Below are 18,172 nucleotides of genomic sequence, written 5' to 3'. Positions count from 1 at the left end.
AACTTTTATTATGACACTTTTCATCATTAGTGAATACAGTCATAATGTAAAATATGCAATTTTTGCTTTTATTTGAGTAAAAGAAATATCCCCAGTATTGATTAAAAGTAGGACCAATAAAAGATTTCTTTATTCTTTTTCTACTTTTGTTTTCTCAGATTTCTGACTGTTTTTCCCCCTCAGAATTCAGATTTTTGTCTAAAAATTCCACTTTTTTCTCAAATTTATTCATTTTTTTCTCAGCTTTTTTTTAAAGCTAAACTTTTCTGAAAGCTTGTGAAATGTATTGTTTTTGCTATGAATTGGATGCCAACTACAAACCCAAAACATCATATCACGTACTTACACTTCCCACCTCTGTACAGTTAAACGAAATCAAACTGATCTAAGCAGAGCAGGAACCCTCATCGGCAGAGGCTTTATGGAAAAACACGGTCATGTGTGCGGGATCAAGCGGCTGCTGGTCAGAATGTTTCTAATGAGGAGAGACAAACAAGAATTCCACACCGCTCCGACGAGCTAGCGCTTTAATTAGGACGTTAACAAATGCTGTCATCTGAAATGAATGATAACAAGCCGTCCCAGCCAGAGACAGCATGGCTGGAAATGGACCAAGTGGCTCCAGAGGCATTCTGGGTGTTTAAGTCCCACCAGGTTAGAAGCAGAGATGGAAGGTTTATCGATGCTGCAGGAACTGAGTGCAGACACACGCCTGGAGGCCCAGCGCTCTGCGCCGGGCAGGCCGATTGCGGCGGGCAGGCCGATGGTGGCCATGATTACCTGACTCAGGATGAGGGTGGAGGAGCGGCTGCTCCAGATCTTATCACAGCTCTCCCCCAACATGCTGTCCTGTTGGAGCTTGCACCACATCACACACAAACCCAACACCAGGCAGCTTTTGCTCAGAGAAAACCTGACCCAACTCGTCACATTTTCATCATATGAAACGCGATCCCAGCTGATGTCTCATGTAGCTGGAAGCTGACTTGTGAATGAGTGAGTGCATCGTCAGCTTACAGCCCAGGGGAAGCGTCTATCAGCCACCGGGCTACATCCTCTCAGGCACGTCTGAGTCCAACACAAAAACGCCGAACCTTCCCATTCTTCCGCTTGGCCCTGATTACATCTCCAGGCAGGTGGTGCTGCTGGCTCCTGCTGCCTGAACAAAACTATTTCCACTGGCTGAACCTGAGGTGATGTGCCAGGTGTGTGTGGGGGTGTTTCAGCGGACAAGCGACTCGCCTGACTGCTTTTCTTCATCCGTCTGACTCGGCTTAATCAAAAGCATCAAACATGAATGTTTTTGAAAGTGAGAAATAAAACAACCAAAGAGAGAAAAAAACCTCACGACCATTCATCACCCAGCCATAATAACAAAGGCTGGGCAAGATTCAGATTTGATCTCTCTTCTTGACAGAATTACTGATGTTCCTTTAAAAAGTTCTGTTACCTGACAGACCCAGATTCTCAGTATCATTATTATATTTTGGATTGGACCAAGGTTGGCGTTGAGTGTTTGTCCACTTTATCCATTGTAAAGCCAGTTTCATGTGTTTGGGTCACCTATGCGGTTGGAACACCAACCAGAGATGGTTCTTCTCTGTAGAAAAGAAAAAACACCAGCAGCGAAGCAGACCACCCCATCATGATACGACCACTACCACGTTTGACAGTTCAAATCCACCCTCCAGCTAATCAAAACAAACTTCTGCGGACCAAACAGGTGAATGTTTATCTGATTTTCATGCAGAATTTTCTTTTTCTCAGCCAGCACCCTCTCGGCCCACACATAAACCTTCGTAGTGTCTGCTGATCCAACAGCTTATAGTTATAGTTGCAGTTTTCTGGCTGACATGCAGATTCTGATTTGGCCAATATCGATTTTTTTTTGTCTGAAATGTTGCTAAACGTAGTGAGAAAGTCATTAAGTTGGCCATAACGGGGTAGAAGTGACCCAGTGGACGGGTCAGTCAGTCGTCTCTCTCCACAAAAGGGAACACTGGCTGATTTTCAGGCCTTTGCATAGGAGGGTAAGATCAGGTAAGTATTGGCTGATCACCAATCTCCCAAAATTAGCAAAATCTGTGCATCCAAAATTCTTAATATTGAGAAAAAGAGGTACTTAAAACTGCTAAATGTACTTCATTTACACCGTAAATATGGTGTAAATGACACACAGAGGAGCTCTATTTACCAGTTAGGTGACTTCTGAAGGTAACTGGTTGTGCTGCATTTCATTTCAGAATATAATTGCAAAGGGGGCTGACTTTGCTTTAGAGACTCACCTTTAAAGGGACAGAACCTTCCTCATCTGAATCTTTGAACTGCATGCAGACAGCGATGTTCCGAGCCTGAAGAAGGAGGGAGGAGCAGTCAGCGACCCGCTGAGTCCGATGTGTCACATCTGCCTCACTGTCAGATCACACACACGGCTCTGGTCGGCTTTACCTTGGTGAAGGTCTTCTGGTTGTCGTATTTCAGCTGCAGGGGGTAGATGTAGAGCTGGTTCTTGTAGGTGGTGAAGGGGTAGTTGTACTTGGCCTCCACGGGGAGGAACTCCTCGATCTCCACGGAAACCCGCTCGCAGCCGTCCTCGAAGGGTTTGACAGGGATGTAGGAGGACGTCACCGTATCTGCAGCACAGAGAGCTCCGTCAGCTCAGAGGATGGAGAAAAGCAGAGCTGACTTCTGCTTTCCAGATTCCATCATCCACTAACTGAGGGGATCAACATGAAGCCATGTCACAGTACAAACCCAGATGCATAAAAACAGAGGGAAGCATCAATCACAAAAGATGCTGAGCTGCTTTTCTGAACTACGTCTTTCATGCACTTCCATCAACACACCAGATGATCTCAAACTGTCACACATTATTTCCATTTGGACTGTGTCAATCAGCCAAAAACATGACCTATTTTTCTCTTAATCACCACCAGAAACATTCATCTGACAAGATGCATGTTCTAAAAGATCACTACTTGTTTGATCTTTACAAATTCTTTCGATGTAATCGTGGCCGATGTAATCGTGCCGATCTAGAAACTTAGGCTTCCTCTTTTCTTTTGTGCTCTAGATAAAAGTACCAACAGCTGAACGAGGAAACAAGAGACCACAGAACTTTGATACAGCGCCTTCTGACCGCTTGGACTTTCTCACATTTTGTCAGAAAAAACTAAGTTACAGCCCGACTCAAGGCAGTGCAGAGCTAAAATGATGTCATTTTATTTATTTATTTACACAAATAGGATATTTTTTCAAACCCCTTTACTTTAGATGTCGACATCGTCTTCAAATTCATCTCATTAGTAAGCAGCAGTGATGTGAACTGATGTCTAGAAACTGAGTTGTGCTAACCCTAAAGCACTATTTATAAACCTTAGTTCTGCTAACAGTACAGCTCTACACCAACCCAGTATTTAGCAGAAGCTAACGCTAAAGCGCAACACCAACACTGTCTTTAGCAGAAGTTAACACTAATAACTGGCACGTTCTGTAATGTAACACTCTCAGACATTGCATTTATGTTTATAACTTGATCTCTTCTGTCTTTGTTTTATTTCGTTCCTTCATGTTTCTTGTTTGAAATAAAGTTGTTGGGAGGATAAAAAGGGAGCAAAAAGAACAACTGCGTAAACATTCTTCATCCACTTCAAAATAAAAGCATGAATATAAACATTTAATTAATTACAGGATGAATTCCTAAAAACCAATGTCCAAGTTCATGCAATGGAAAGTTTACGAAACACCAAAGTAAATTACAACTTTATAATTTATCGGGAAAATTTAACTTGTGGAAAGTTAGCAAAATGCTAAAGCGCTGCATAAAAAATTTGGCTCTGCTGCTAGTGCATTAGAGGAATTGTGCTCACCACTGGTGAATAAAGTAGGAAGAATCATGCTCTGAAAAGATCAAAAGGTTGATTAACTAAGTATTCACCTAGAGGGCTGAATACAAATGCACACCACACTTTTAAGATTTGTTTTTGTAAAAAAATAGAAAATAAAATAAATAAAAAAAACATTTAAAATTTCACAAAGATGTGCTACTTGGTGTTGATCACAGAAGATCCCAGTGGAATCCATTAAAGTTTGAAGCATTGTTCCATTTTAGTGGCTAATGGCTTGATAAACAACACTCAGCAGTCTGTTATGGAAACGTGAACATACTTGAGAAATCAGGCGGGACACATTCAATGGTCACATTCAGCTGTCCTGGAATGATCTGCAGTTTGCTCTTCTCAGGTCTGAAAAGCAAAAAAAATCAAATAAATAAATAAATAAATAAAAGGGATTTTCTGAAACTAAATAACAGAACAAATACTGAACAGTTTGGATTTTCCAAAGAAAGTGACGTATATGAGCGAGGCACTTCCTCTGATGCCAGGTCAAACTTAGACGAGAATTAGGGCCCTCCTCATGAAGTGATGATGGTGACTCACTTCCTGCTGTCGGCCAGCAGCTTCAGCAGGTCGTCTGTAGAGATTTTGCTGCTGTCCTGGCGATAGAGAGGAGAAAACTTCCCGTCCATGTCCAGGCTGCCCTGAGCGTCCTTGAACACCTGCCTGGGTCATAGCAGACGGCTCAGTGTTAAGATCCAACACACACACACACACACACACCGCATAGACCAACCACACACCCCAACCACACACCCCAACCCACTGCCTTACTTGGCCGCCCAGGCAAAAGGCATCCTGTAGTGGCCCAGGCGTTGGCAGGTCTGCTTGGCAGCTTTCAGCACCTTCTGAGCCGTCTGGGGAAACGTGGGAGGAGACGTGAACACGGAGCAACGTGTGAGTGTGTAAAATGTGCTGAGTGTGAAGAGCAGCCAAGGGGGAAACCTTGTTGGCGTCCGAGGTCTTGATGTAAGGCTCGGTGCAGTGGGTGATCCCGTTCTGCAGAACCTTCTCCACTCGGGCCACCAGGAAGATGTCTGCATGAGGGTTGGTCACCGAGAAAATGCCCTGGGAACAAAAAACAAGAGAAAAAGAGAGAGGAGGAAGAGGATGAATGGCTGAAACCAAGTCTGCTTTTGACGAAAAGTCATTTAAAGTTTTTGGTCCTTTTGAAATTAAAATTACTTTTTTCTTTTTCTTTTTTTAGATAAAAGATATATTTTGTTTTGTGTCTAACAATCTCTACTTTGGACACCCATCGTTCTATACGGTTACTCTGGAGGAGCCGCAGAGATTCAAGCTAAGGTGGAAGAATCTGTCAACAGGAAACTATGAGATAGAAACGCCTCAAATATGGCCTTTATGGAAAAGACACACAATACAGGCTGTTTAATGGAGGGAGGGAAGGAAGGAAGAAACAAACAAAAAAAGGAACTAAGGAAAGAAAGAACGAAAGGAAGAAACTAAGGAAGGGAGCGTCTTTTCTTAGGACACTCCAGATCTAAATCCAGTGGAGAATGTTTCCAGACCTGAGAAGTGTTGCTCACAGGCATCCCTCCATCCAATCAGCATGGATGGAGGGAAAATGAAGAGGAAAGAAACAACCATCCGAATGGACCCAGCTGCTGAGCTATTCCACAGAAAATCATGTAAAACTGTCAGCTTCTAGAAAACAAAGCTGGTAGAAACAACTGTAGTCACAGCGAATTCTGCTTCTATAAAGCTGAATAAAACATTTTTCATCTACTCTTTCCTTTCATTATCACACATTATGTAAAACATTAAAGTCTGTGGTTGGAACACATCAAACAAAAGAGCAGATATGAACACGTTTGTTTATTTTCTATTTCTCACAGTCGCCTCATAGTTGATGGAGATCTACAGTGACATCAGACGCCATCAGGTCACAAACAAGAGCAGAGGAAGCAGCTGAGGCTAAAGTCAAACTGCAGGAAAACCGCAAGGGAGCAACATGTATATTTGGTCGGGTGTGAAGAGTTCTCGCTCAAGGTTTCAGTTTCAAACACTCTGAAGAGGAAAGAAACAAAGACGTCTTCCGAACGCACCCAGCTGCTTCTGCTCCGACATGATCGCTACCCAGCAGCCGGTTTAAAAACGCTGCAAATGCAACGTTTTGGTCTCAAGAGCCACAGACTCATCCTTGCAACCATCACAGCAAAACACGAGCTGACACTCATCGTCACATGAGGCCAGGCAGATGATTCAGAGCTCCAATTATCAGAGCAGACAGGAGGTGGAGGCTGCGTGCGTGGACCACACCCGGCCCAACTCCGTTACACTGGGCTCTGTTACGCTGTAATACAGATGCTCTCCCTTTTAATATATTTTTATTTGTGAACAATATTGAAAACTAACTATTGTGTGTTGGTGTATTCAATAAAAATCACAACTAAATGTATTGAAATTTTGGACTGTTTTCTGACAAAACAAGAAAAACTTTAAGAGTTCTGAACGCTCCTGCAGTGTTTCTAGTTTACTTGGGTCTGGTGACATGGAAAGAATCAGACTGACTGCTGCTGAGAAGAAAGGAAAAAGTGAGAACAAGCTGTGTGTGTTCTGCTGAGCTCACAGCCAAAGCTCACATACAGGCTTCATTTTTCCAGAGCCTAAAACACTGAAGGTAGATCAAAGGAACTTCCATCATCAAAAATCTGCCTCACTACAGATGGCAAATTAAATCAAAAAAAGAGAAAAATTAAACAACCATATTCAGAAATGGAAAAGTAGGACAGAGATTCATCGAACCAGTAGAAGACGTCCAGAGAAACTAGCAAGTTAGAGGAACTAGTCAGAAACATGAGCTACGCTAATACTGAAACACTTCACCAACATGGTATTTAGCAGAAGCTAATGCTATACCACCACACCAACACTGTATTTAGCGGAGGCTAATGCTATAGTGCTACACCAAAGGTATTTAGCAGCAGCTAATGCTAATTTGCTACACCAGTGGTGTATTTAGCAGAAGCTAAAACTATAGCCCTACATCAACATGGCATTTAGCAGAAGCTAACACTAAAGGGCTACACCAATGCTGCATTTAGTGCAAGCCAATGTTGAAGCGCTATAAATATGGCTAAATTATTTCTCCATCTAACAACTTTACTAAGTAGACATACAAACCTTTTTTAATGCTCTGTATGCCAGAGCATTAAAAAAGGTTTTGCTTTGGTAAGGCTGCTGGGAAAAATCCCCATCTCATAAAAGAAAATAGCAGGTACAAAAGTACAACCACAGCAGTGAGAGCTATGCAGCAATTTAGCATCTCAGCATTTGAGGTTAGAGACTTCATTGAGCTAAAACATGAGGCTTTCAGTGCTTAGCTTGTACCTGTGTGGGGAAGCGAAGTAGAGCCTCCGACACCCTCTGGACAACAGGAAGGCCTTTCCCTTTCCCACAGTCTCCGTTCACCATCACCCCTCCTCCTCCTCCTCCACCGCCCTCTCCCGATCCTCCACCTTCTGAGCCAGATGATGGAGAAAGTTGACTGGAGGTGTCTGTCAGCATCTCCCGGACACACGGAGGGTTCAGGTCCACGTGGAAGTCGGCCGAGATCTTGCAGTTTTTAGACAGGTCGAAAAGGGCGAGGCAGATAAAGAATGGCTCCACCTGCAGCAGGGTTGAGTAGAGAGAGAAGAGAAGGTGGACTGAAAACCTCAGAAAGACACAACAATAGTTTAAACAATGTATTTTTAAGTACGTTTGTTATGGGACCATTCAGAAATGAAGTTAACTTAATTTACTGGAATAGGTAATGACAGAAATACCTAACAAGTTTATCCAAACCAGAATCTACTTTAAATGCTCACATTTGGTTACAGAAACTAGGGGTGCACAAATCAATTGCCTTGGATTTCCTTAATTTTGTTAGATCTCTAATCACTGACCTGTAAAAAGCCTGACCTACTGATTCCGATTTAGGTGGATAACAATTTTCTTCTTTAAAAAATTGCTATAAATAGTGATAAGTCACTAAATTGGTAACAATGGGGTGACTATTATTAACCAGGCCATGCAGATGTGACCTGCTGGGCCGGTTTGTCAGTCAGACTCTCACTCCAGAGCAAAAGGGAGCAGTGTTTGATCTTCAGACCTTTGCGGCGGTAGATGAGATCGGTGGATAAGATCAGTTTCTCGTGTAAGAATAGGCTGATCACCAATCTCCAAAAATTTAAAAAAATTGAGGTCAATTTGTTGGCCGGACAATTTATTGGTGCACCACTAACGTTAGGCACAAGTCTCAGTTCTAGAAAGAACTTTTGAGATTTGGCTGATGTCTGTGCAACGTCTTTGCTGGTACAAAAGAATTGGTCTGAATCAAAGCGCATTAATCTCTTTAATCTGCCTCAGTTATGAAAACATGTGTTGCCATGGAAATAGGCCAGATTTTTGTTTCTATTTCTAAGTAAGCTAGCCTGATCCAAAATAAATAATTCATTACATCGGCCAAAACGAGTTAGTGCCGTGATGCTCAAACATTCTTTAAAGGTTGTTCAATTACGTAAAGATGGACCAGTGAAGCCATCAGAAACTGAATGGAAAAAGAGGGAGGAGAAGAGGAAGAGTGTGTGCTGCTTTGGAACCACAAATATGAATGGAATCATTTGTCCAAGCAGCGCCTCTAATGGAAGAGGAGGAGCTCAGGTAGCTGCTCTGTTCAAGGTGAAAACTGCAGAATCATGCCATCTTTTACATTCACACATTCTCATTCCACAAATGTTTATGCATGGGACAATCTTTCTTTCTAATGCGCTTTATTTTAACCACAGGACAGTCAATGCATCGTCTTGACTGCCTTGATGTGGAAGTTAGAGGGGGGGGGGAGGGACATGTGACGCTTTCTCTGTAGACCAACATGAATAATGAAGGTGTATTATCTGGGGCGAGAACTGCAGAGGGCGAGGACTGACCACGATCTGGTCTGGTAAAAATGAATGCAGTGTATTGCTGGTAGATATGCACGTCTATACAAGGACTCACATGGAAGGCGTTGGTCTTATTTGGGAAGCAGGTCTTTGTATACAGTGGAGTGCTAATGCATTAATAGCTGACCTAATTTTTCCTTTAGCGCTTCAGCTAACTTTGAAAATGTTTAGCGCACTTAGCTTCGCCTAAATTAAATTTTCTGAATAAATTCTAAAGTGCTAATTTATTCGGTTGTTTTGTAAACTTTTACCTAAATAAAACTCTTGATAAGTAAAACTTCTGTGTCGAAGTTTTGACTATTGACTGTTAGGAATTGTTCCAGGAGTTAGCTGTTTATATTCATGCTCTTATTTTGAAGTGGTTGAAGACAGTTTATGCAGCAGTTCCTTTTCCTCTTCTCACATCATGTCTTTTTCCCCCACAAAAAAACTTTAAATTCAAACAAGAAATATACAGGAACAAAATAAAACATGTGGGCTACAGTAGAGAACAAGATATAGAAAATAAATAATATCTAATATCTAAAGGTATGATAGAATATGTAAATGATGTCAAAATTAAATTGGTTCTTGAGGATTGTAGACATTCAAGCGCAGATATAATTTGAATTGCAGTTAGCGCTTTAGCATTAGCTTCCACTAAATACATGTTATTGCAGCACCTTAGCATTAGCTTTTGCTAAATATATGTTAGTGTAGCACTTTAGCTTCTGCTAAATAGTGTGTTGGTTTAGTGCTTTGTCGTTAGCAGAACTAATGTTTATGATTAGCAGTCCCCACCACTGCTCATATGTGAACAGTGTGTTTATATTCATATATGAAGACAGTAACATACGTTGGTGAGGACACCATCGGCCTTCTCGTTAACGCAGCCCTGCAGGCTGAAGGTGAGGTCGTGGCAGCTGACCATGATGCGGCGGCCGAAACGCTCCTCGAACGGCTTCACGTCTGGCTCGATGCCCGAGAAGTCCAGCCTCTAGATGTAGGACAGGGAGGGGGGGGTGAGTTGGTGGAGAGGCAGGGAGGCAGGGGGATTAAAGAAAACGGGAGGAGGGTGGACAAATCAGGAAGATTGGATCAATAGTGAGATACATAAGTAATGAGTGAAAACACAAGTATTGAAAGCATAAACTTTCCTTACCTGCGTCTCAGGGTCCAGGGAGAAAAGCTTTTGTCTGCCTTCGTTCCTGTTGATCTTATTGAGCTGGTCTGTCTCCCTCACGTACTGCAAATAGCACAGAGTCAAACTAAATGCTTCAACCTTTCCTCTGCCTGTTTTTATTGTGTCTGCATCAACTCTTTAGCTGAGAGCTCGTGCTTTCTTTCCTCTTTAAGCAACTCAAACAGGAGACAAAGACATTCACTCGGAAGAGAAATGGGAGGATAAGGGGGCCATCTTATGTAGACAAACAAGTCAAGCCCTCCAGTGCCAGGCGGACCTCAGTTCCTGTCTGTTCTGCCTGCAGCCTGCAGACAGACGGGAGCATGAAGCAGCAGAGGCCCGGAGCCAGAGTGGGGCTTTGTTGTCAGTGAGCAGCTGTGGGTTTAAACGCATTAAAGCAGCAGAGGGTCTGTGGAGGAAACAGAGCTGCTCTCAGGCCTTTTCTGCTCCACAATCTCTGCTCAGAGAAAACCTCCAAATAAAATGTTTACAACAATCACCAGTTTTCTCCGACCCAACAATGAGACCGTGACAAAACAAATGAGAATAAGCAGCAGTTTTCAGAAGAAGAAGAAGCAAGAGTTTCCAAACAAAATGTTCGCAAAAAAAAAAGCCTGGAAAGTGATGACCAAGATTTTTACCCTAAAAACAAATTTTTTTATTATTTAACTTTTTGTATTCTGACAGATTTTCTTCAAGATTTACGCTTTAAAATGTATCATATTTTCACCCAGTTTATCGTTGTGTTCAACATAAACTGAGAATAAATATGAACTCAAAAGGTTCATACAGTGCATCGCAAAAACACCTCTTGAACTGTCCCTGAAACCTCATTATATTATATGGGGCAACACAAATAAAAATCTGAAAAGTGTGGTGTGCTTTTTGTTGTCCCTGCTTTCGACTGATTCAATTCAACTTGAAAACTTGAAAGATAAACTGTAAGGAGAGCATTGATCATGGAGCTGAGGTTCATCTTAGGCATAATCCTACACCATCAGCTGCAAACGTGCTGGACTCAGTGGGCAGAACACAAATGCAAGCCAGACTTTTTAGATTTTATTTGCAAAAATGTAGGTAGACTTTAATATTTTGTCTCCACTTCACCATTATGCACTATTTTGTGCTGCTCCATCACAAAAAAACTCCAATATAACAAACATACTTAAGTTTAAGAAAATATTACAAACTTTCAGGGGTGTGAATAGATTTGCAAGGTTCTGCATAACTTTAATATGGTTATAAGTAACAATAATGGCCTGATAAACATTATGATGGCTTATAAAAACAGATAAGTGCTGTTCCTACCTTCATGAGCTCGGAGTGCAGGCTCCTCCCCTGGCTCTCCTGCAGACCTTCTCCTTTCCCTTGGCTCACGGTGTCGTCATCTGATCACACAGGAGGAAATGCATCAACAAGAAGCCCTCCCCTCGCAGGTTTGATTAGCACATTCATGTTGTCCAGTTTAAAATAGCATCCATCTGCTGGTTCCCTGGATGCTTGGAACCGATGAACTGAGTGAACCTCTTAGTCGTCCCAGTATCTCATCAGAATGTCGGGGGTTTTTGGATTTCGTCCACAGAAAGTTGGCAAGACCCAAACAAGCTGCATTAAAACGCTTAATGTTCCCTCTAAGGCCAGCTAAAAGAAGAGAACAGTCGACCCTCTTTCCTGAAGAGACAATCAGCTATGAGAAGTTCAGACTTTATCACCCTGCTAGCTTGTTTTTTTTTAAGTGTAGGAAGAAGAGCTGACCTGTGTTGAAGTCCAGCGGCTCGGCTCCGTTCCTCTTGTCGGGGACGGCCTCGGAGGCGCTCTGCAGGGCCTGCTTCAGCGTGGACACCCAGTCCTCCATCTCCGCCTCGCTGTCTGCAGCCAGGAAGTGGCTGTAGCGGTCCTGCATCTTCAGCTCGAAGCCGTTCCGCCGCATCTTAGGGCTCTGATGAAGCACAAGCATGTTAGAGGGTTCAGTGTTCAGTTAGGGGTAAAACAGAAGAGCTGCTGATTGGAGCCTTCAGCAGAAACTGGTTCATTATCCAACCTGACAGATTATTTAGTGAAAACTCTTTATCTCTGTCATTAGAAAGTATTTGTCCCCTTTCCGATGGGGGCAAAATACTTTATGAAAGAAGGATCTCCTGTAACAGTCTGTCCAGCAACAAATCTGAAGACCCTCTGACTGAACACATTCTGTTGTTGTCTGACATTCTGATGAAGAGGATGCTTAGTGTTGACAGTGATGTTTCTTTTTATTTTATGAAGAATTCTTTATGGAAAATGATTGACGGTAGTCGCTGCCACCAATAAACAGCTATTACCGTAATTTCCGGACTAAAGTGGCAATTTTTTCCCCCCCAGAATTTTGCTGGTCCTCAGCGGATTATCCAGATAAACTTTAGTGAATAAAAAGGATGAACGAACGACGCATAATATGATACGATATAAGTGACGGAATGCAGAAAACATAGCTTTCTCAGGAGAAACCGTCCATATTTTTATTCTTCTTCTACTCCCAAAGCATCATGGGATATATAGTCCACTCCATTAAAGGTCCACAAATAGTCCGTTTTGAGCCAGATACTAACTATGAAATACTAACCAACTCTATGAAATAACAATTACAACTCAGATAGTTACTTATATTAAATTATAACATCCCAAATAAGTCATAAACAAATCCTGGTTAAACCCAAAACTAATTCTTAACATCCTGTGATAGTCCAGTTAGACATATCTGTTTTTTTTCCTCTGTGTGACACTTTTATTTTTAGTCTGGAGGAGCGACGTATAGTTAGAGAACACAGTAGAGTCAGTGAGAAACTTTTCACTCACATAAGTTGTGACAGTGAAATACTTTTATAAAGTGCAGCAAAGACTAACTGGAAGAAATGCTGCTGTGAATGTTAAACATCTGTCTAAATGAAGCTGACTAAACCCAGTGAGTGAAACCGTGATCATCGAACTAAAAGCTTCCCGGCAACCAGCCCAGACCTGAAGAAAGTACCCACAAGTTGACTTAGTCAACATCATCACCCCCCTCCACCACTCGCAGCTCCTCCCTTTTAATCAGCTAGGCCAATCCTTCTCTACCCAGTCAGAGGAATGCAGTAAATCTGCCCCAATTAAAGCAGCTAAAAGCCCCTGAAGCGTGGCGGGAGCTCACATTAACACCAGGACCCACAATAAGACTGCTGTTGCTGCCTTGCTCAAAGTGTACCTGAACAACATCAATGCAGGAGTCCAGGTAGATGGAGCCTTTGGTTTCCTTGCAGTTCTTCTCGTCCTTGTAGGAGTTGAGGATGTAGGAACCATCAGGGAGCTGGGACAGGTAGAAGTATCTCCGTTTGAACACCTGAAAGTCACAGCAGAGACTTTACCCTGACACTTTGTAATAAATTCTAGTGCAGCCAACTGCATTTTTTTTTTTTTTTTTGCAGTTTTTGTCCAATCATTGATCTTTAAAAAACTTGAACCTGCCAATTCTGATTTTGGCCAAATCCAATGTTTTAGTCTGAAAAGTCACTAATGAAGCAAAAATGTCACTGAGGTGGCAATACTGGAGAGTGACTATTGTAAACCGTAGACCTGCTGGGTGGTCTGTCAGTCAGCCCTGTCCAGTGGACAGTGGCTGAATTTCACACCTTTGCACAAGTAGATAAGATTCCATGGATAAGATCAGTTTCACATGTGTTTCAATTCATCAGTCGATCTTCCAAAATAAAGAATTCATGGCAGATTTATAAGCCGGCTGATTCATCAAAGCACCTCTAGTTTATAGAGATTATTAGATTTTATTCAAATCTAACAATCGGTAGGTTTTATTAAAATCATTTTTTACGTATTTGTTGAAACTGTTTCAGTCATGACAGTATGGTATGAGACAGATAATCTGTGAAAAAAAATTGGGCTCCTCTTCCTTCTTCCAGAACTCACTCCCAGTGCCAACTAGAAGCAACCAATCAAAGCTAAGATGAGGGTCTTGCGCTGTCAATCACAATCTCATGTGCCAGCTAGCAGAGCCCGTTGTGAATGCTAAGGCTAGTTAGCACAGTCACAAATGGCAGTGGATAAACAATTTTCCTGCAACAGTGAGTTGTTTCTCCACCATTAGCACATTTAGCAGCGAGTACATGAGGCTGACTGACAGTGCTAAGCCCCTCCTTCTGGCTCCGATTGGTTGTTTCTGACCAGTAGTGCTGCATTTCTTCAGACACCAATAGCAGCTCAGGAAGGAGCTTGTAATGAGACTATGTGTCTCATTACAAGCAGTAACAACATGGTGACAATTTTAACAAATGTGTAAACAAAAAAAGATATTCTTCATAAAAGTTACATACTACAGCTTGAAGGATATTGAGAATATAAGGTATTAAAATTAGAAGTTATAATGTGACAAAATGTGAACAAGTTTAAGAGGCATGAATCATTTTCCAAGAAACCGTATACTAAATGGCTGCTGTTTGAACTTCGAGTTGCCAGAGGAGAAGGACTGAGTACGGTTGACGTGCCGTGTCCAACCCCTCCACGACTCTGTGTTAATAACAGACAGGAGTGCTGGCACTGACTCACCCTCATGGAGACAGACAGGCTGCTGTTGATGTTGGCTTTCTGCAGCCAGCCCTGCTTCAGGATGCCTCCCCTCTGGGAGCACAGCGACGCCGTGTCCTGGCCAACAGAAAGCACACGGAGCCTTTCAGGACACATTCAACTTAAACATCATGAAACATTCAATTTAACCCGACTCTACATCTTTATCTACAGGATGTCAGAGCAATACGAGAGCTTCCTTAATGTCTCATACTCCAGTTCTCCAAAAAAAAAAAAAACTTTGGTTTCAGGAGATTAAACTACTGGTGACTATTGGTGNTCCTGCAACGGTGAGTTGTTTCTCCACCATTAGCACATTTAGCAGCGAGTACATGAGGCTAAGCCCCTCCTTCTGGCTCCGATTGGTTGTTTCTGACCAGTAGTGCTGCATTTCTTCAGACACCAATAGCAGCTATGTGTCTCATTACATACAGTAACAACATGGTGACAATTTTAACAAATGTGTAAACAAAAAAAGATATTCTTCATAAAAGTTACATACTACAGCTTGAAGGATACTGAGAATATAAGGTATTAAAATTAGAAGTTATAATGTGACAAAATGTGAACAAGTCTAAGAGGCATGAATCATTTTCCAAGAAACCGTATACTAAATGGCTGCTGTTTGAACTTCGAGTTGCCAGAGGAGAAGGACTGAGTACGGTTGACGTGCCGTGTCCAACCCCTCCACGACTCTGTGTTAATAACAGACAGGAGTGCTGGCGCTGACTCACCCTCATGGAGACAGACAGGCTGCTGTTGATGTTGGCTTTCTGCAGCCAGCCCTGCTTCAGGATGCCTCCCCTCTGGGAGCACAGCGACGCCGTGTCCTGGCCGACAGAAAGCACACAGAGCCTTTCAGGACACATTCAACTTAAACATCATGAAACATTCAATTTAACCCGACTCTACATCTTTATCTACAGGATGTCAGAGCAATACGAGAGCTTCCTTAATGTCTCATACTCCAGTTCTCCAAAAAAAAAAAAAACTTTGGTTTCAGGAGATTAAACTACTGGTGACTATTGGTGAGTAGACACATGCATGTTCACACTAGTCCGTCATTCTGATTGGCTAAAAGAGAGTCAAGCCCATCCTCCGTCCTCCTGACTGCAGAGTTATGGTTTAGAAAGCAGACGTTCTCCTGACCTTCCTCCGTCTCTCCTCTGCCTCCATGTGGGCGGTCGATGAGATCTATTTATAGGACATGTTAGGATTCTGGTTTCCCTGCTCCGTAGTGAGATGTAAGAGGGCTGACACACCCACCTGACAGACCGTAAGCCAGCCATGTTTCATCATATCTGCTTTAGTAAATGAGCAGAGAATGTCTTTGTATCTATCCCAGGACGGTCCTGCTTGTTCAATAAGACAAATCTGAGTATGTCTTAGAGGAATCTAATCTCAGAGATTTATAGGGCACCACTAAAAGCCCTCTACAAACACACACACACACACACAGTGCTGTCTGTGCCTGTGATCGGCAACTCACCTCATCTTTGGCGTCTTCATCGATCTCAAACACGTGAGTGGGAAGCTTGTCCGTCTTCAGCCCTTTGCTTTGAAAAACACAAACAGGGTCAATAAGCAGCTCTGCTTCATCTGCATGAGGTCAGCTACATTCCTCTGCTGTCAACAAAACTAAAATGAGGCATTTTAAAGATACCATCCGTTTTTATTTTTTTTTATTTTTTTTACATAGACATTAAAAACACTTTTGTAATGTTGAATGTATTTCTACTACTGGCATATGTCTATAAGAAGAACACTGAAGCAGAAAAGACCTGTAAATTCTGCTCTCTGTATATTTGGGTCGATGAAATCACAATAGAAACTGGAAAAGTGATTTTTGCCAGATCTTGACTAATATTCTGAAGCATTCCAGTTTGCTTCAATGTGTTTTATTCCTGCCAAATTCTAAGCTGTACAGAAGGCCATACTGGCCGAGAAAGATAAACTAAAAACCCAACAGGAAGTCATAATAACAAGTTTTAAAGTCATAATTATGAGGACCAATTTGGTACATTATATTCATATACAGTATTTTGAAAAGGTAGACTGATGTGATGATGTTTTGCTTCAGGGTTATTTCACAATAAATCGCCAAAAATTCATTTCAAATCAAAAATACTTTACTTATCCCAAAGGGAAACTGAATTTCATCCAAGTACCTTCAATATATTATATTTCACTGTAACACCTGATGGATGACACTGTGAGTTGTCGGTAAGTACTAGTAATCAACCTCTTTTGCTTTTGCTACTCCTCTTTAGATCTCTGTCTGGCCGGACGGTGAGAAAGAGAGATGCTGGAGTAGGGGATATGATCACTGGCCTTTATGACCGATGAAAGAGATGGTCTGAACTTCGTCCGTCTCTCTCTACTGAATGGTTCTGCTCTCAATCCATGAAGCCTTCTTTTGAAAATGTTGGTGCTATAGCTGAGTATGTATTTTTTTAACAATCTGTTAGCCATCTCAATGTCAGAGTGTTTGGTTTAATACACTCAGCAATTGAGTGTAATAAATTCAGCAGAGTTTCAGCTATTTAATAGCTGAAACACCGAATATACCCCAATATAAATTTATCAAAACACACATTGTAAACGCTCTGAGAACTACACCACAAGCTAACATCTATAGCCTTCCTTAGTTCCACTTTTAGGCAGGTACAACCAACAGCGTGCCAAGGAGCATTGTGGCTAAGTAACTCAGCTTCCTGGCTGCATTTTCTGTCAAATATTTCAGATATGTTCTACAAAAAAAACACATGAATTGGCGAAACTATGAACAATGAACAGTGAATAAGCGGGGCTTCACTGTATTATTACTAACAAAGTCTTCAAGCAACATTTTAGTTGTAGCTAATATCATCCAGACCTGCTGAGGGATCATTGTGAGGCATTTTCCCCTGAGGTTGGAACAGCAGTGATAAACTCAGTGACCTCTTCATCACTGTGAGAGTTCAGAACGCCAAACCTTTCTGGGCTGGTAGATTTCCTCTGAGCAGAAGAAGACTTAAAGCTGCATGGACATACTGGGGATTTCTGGTAGGTCACCAGTGAGCACAGTGAAATCCCTTGTACATCTTAAATAGCTGGCAGTCAAAGGACTTCCAGCTAAGTTAAGAGGTCGTTTAGCACAAATTCTAAATCTGAACACAGTTTCTCCAACATTATGTCACTTATTCCCATCAGTTTGGGTTCTTATCTTTCCTTACCTTGGCAGCATGCGGAAATCGCCCGAGTACGCCTCGTACTTGTAGTTGATGGCATGCCAGTCGGTGTTGTACATCTTGATGCACTGTGGATCAGAAAGCTGGATTAGCACCAGATACAGTAAAATATAGAAGTGGGTCAAAACTGTCATTTCCTCAGTGTAAAAGCAGCCATATCCCTATTTTGTGAAGGAAACTGTCACTCCACTGCTGTCAACTTAGCTACTTTACCGCAATATTTAGCAACTTTCCAAACAAAAAAATTGGCATCGGCCCAAAATCGGAATTGACAGGTCAGGCTTTTTAAAGATTGGTGATTGGCCAGAAAAACGCAATCGGTGCACCCGTAAAGGTGACAATCTATTTAAG

At 42.0% G+C, this 18,172-nt stretch overlaps 1 protein-coding gene across 5 annotated transcripts in view; it reads right to left on the bottom strand.

Moving 5' to 3' along the window:
* dock11 (dedicator of cytokinesis 11) overlaps window positions 1–18,172 on the bottom strand; it is an 81,527-nt gene that overhangs the window by 51,320 nt on the left and 12,035 nt on the right. For 4 of the 5 annotated variants that reach the window (XM_016673347.1, XM_016673348.1, XM_016673349.1 and 1 more), the window contains exons 1-13: window positions 14,574–14,723; window positions 13,222–13,356; window positions 11,760–11,943; window positions 11,313–11,392; window positions 9,984–10,067; window positions 9,678–9,818; window positions 7,248–7,526; window positions 4,842–4,964; window positions 4,671–4,753; window positions 4,440–4,562; window positions 4,168–4,244; window positions 2,449–2,633; window positions 2,286–2,351 (exon numbers count right to left, since the gene is read on the bottom strand). In XM_016673347.1, coding sequence (XP_016528833.1) covers window positions 2,286–2,351; window positions 2,449–2,633; window positions 4,168–4,244; window positions 4,440–4,562; window positions 4,671–4,753; window positions 4,842–4,964; window positions 7,248–7,526; window positions 9,678–9,818; window positions 9,984–10,067; window positions 11,313–11,392; window positions 11,760–11,943; window positions 13,222–13,356; window positions 14,574–14,708 — 1,695 coding nt within the window. In that variant the 5' untranslated portion in view covers window positions 14,709–14,723. Of the gene's footprint in view, window positions 1–2,285; window positions 2,352–2,448; window positions 2,634–4,167; window positions 4,245–4,439; window positions 4,563–4,670; window positions 4,754–4,841; window positions 4,965–7,247; window positions 7,527–9,677; window positions 9,819–9,983; window positions 10,068–11,312; window positions 11,393–11,759; window positions 11,944–13,221; window positions 13,357–14,573; window positions 14,724–15,325; window positions 15,422–16,080; window positions 16,148–17,806; window positions 17,890–18,172 lie in introns of those variants that run through there. The other variant, XM_007555821.2, reaches the window with a different exon arrangement.

This window comes from Poecilia formosa, unplaced genomic scaffold (genome assembly GCF_000485575.1).
Source record: "Poecilia formosa unplaced genomic scaffold, Poecilia_formosa-5.1.2 Scaffold73, whole genome shotgun sequence".
Taxonomy (NCBI): domain Eukaryota; kingdom Metazoa; phylum Chordata; class Actinopteri; order Cyprinodontiformes; family Poeciliidae; genus Poecilia; species Poecilia formosa.
The sequence above is the reverse complement of the archived record's forward strand: the minus strand, read 5'-3'. Positions and strand labels throughout refer to the sequence as shown.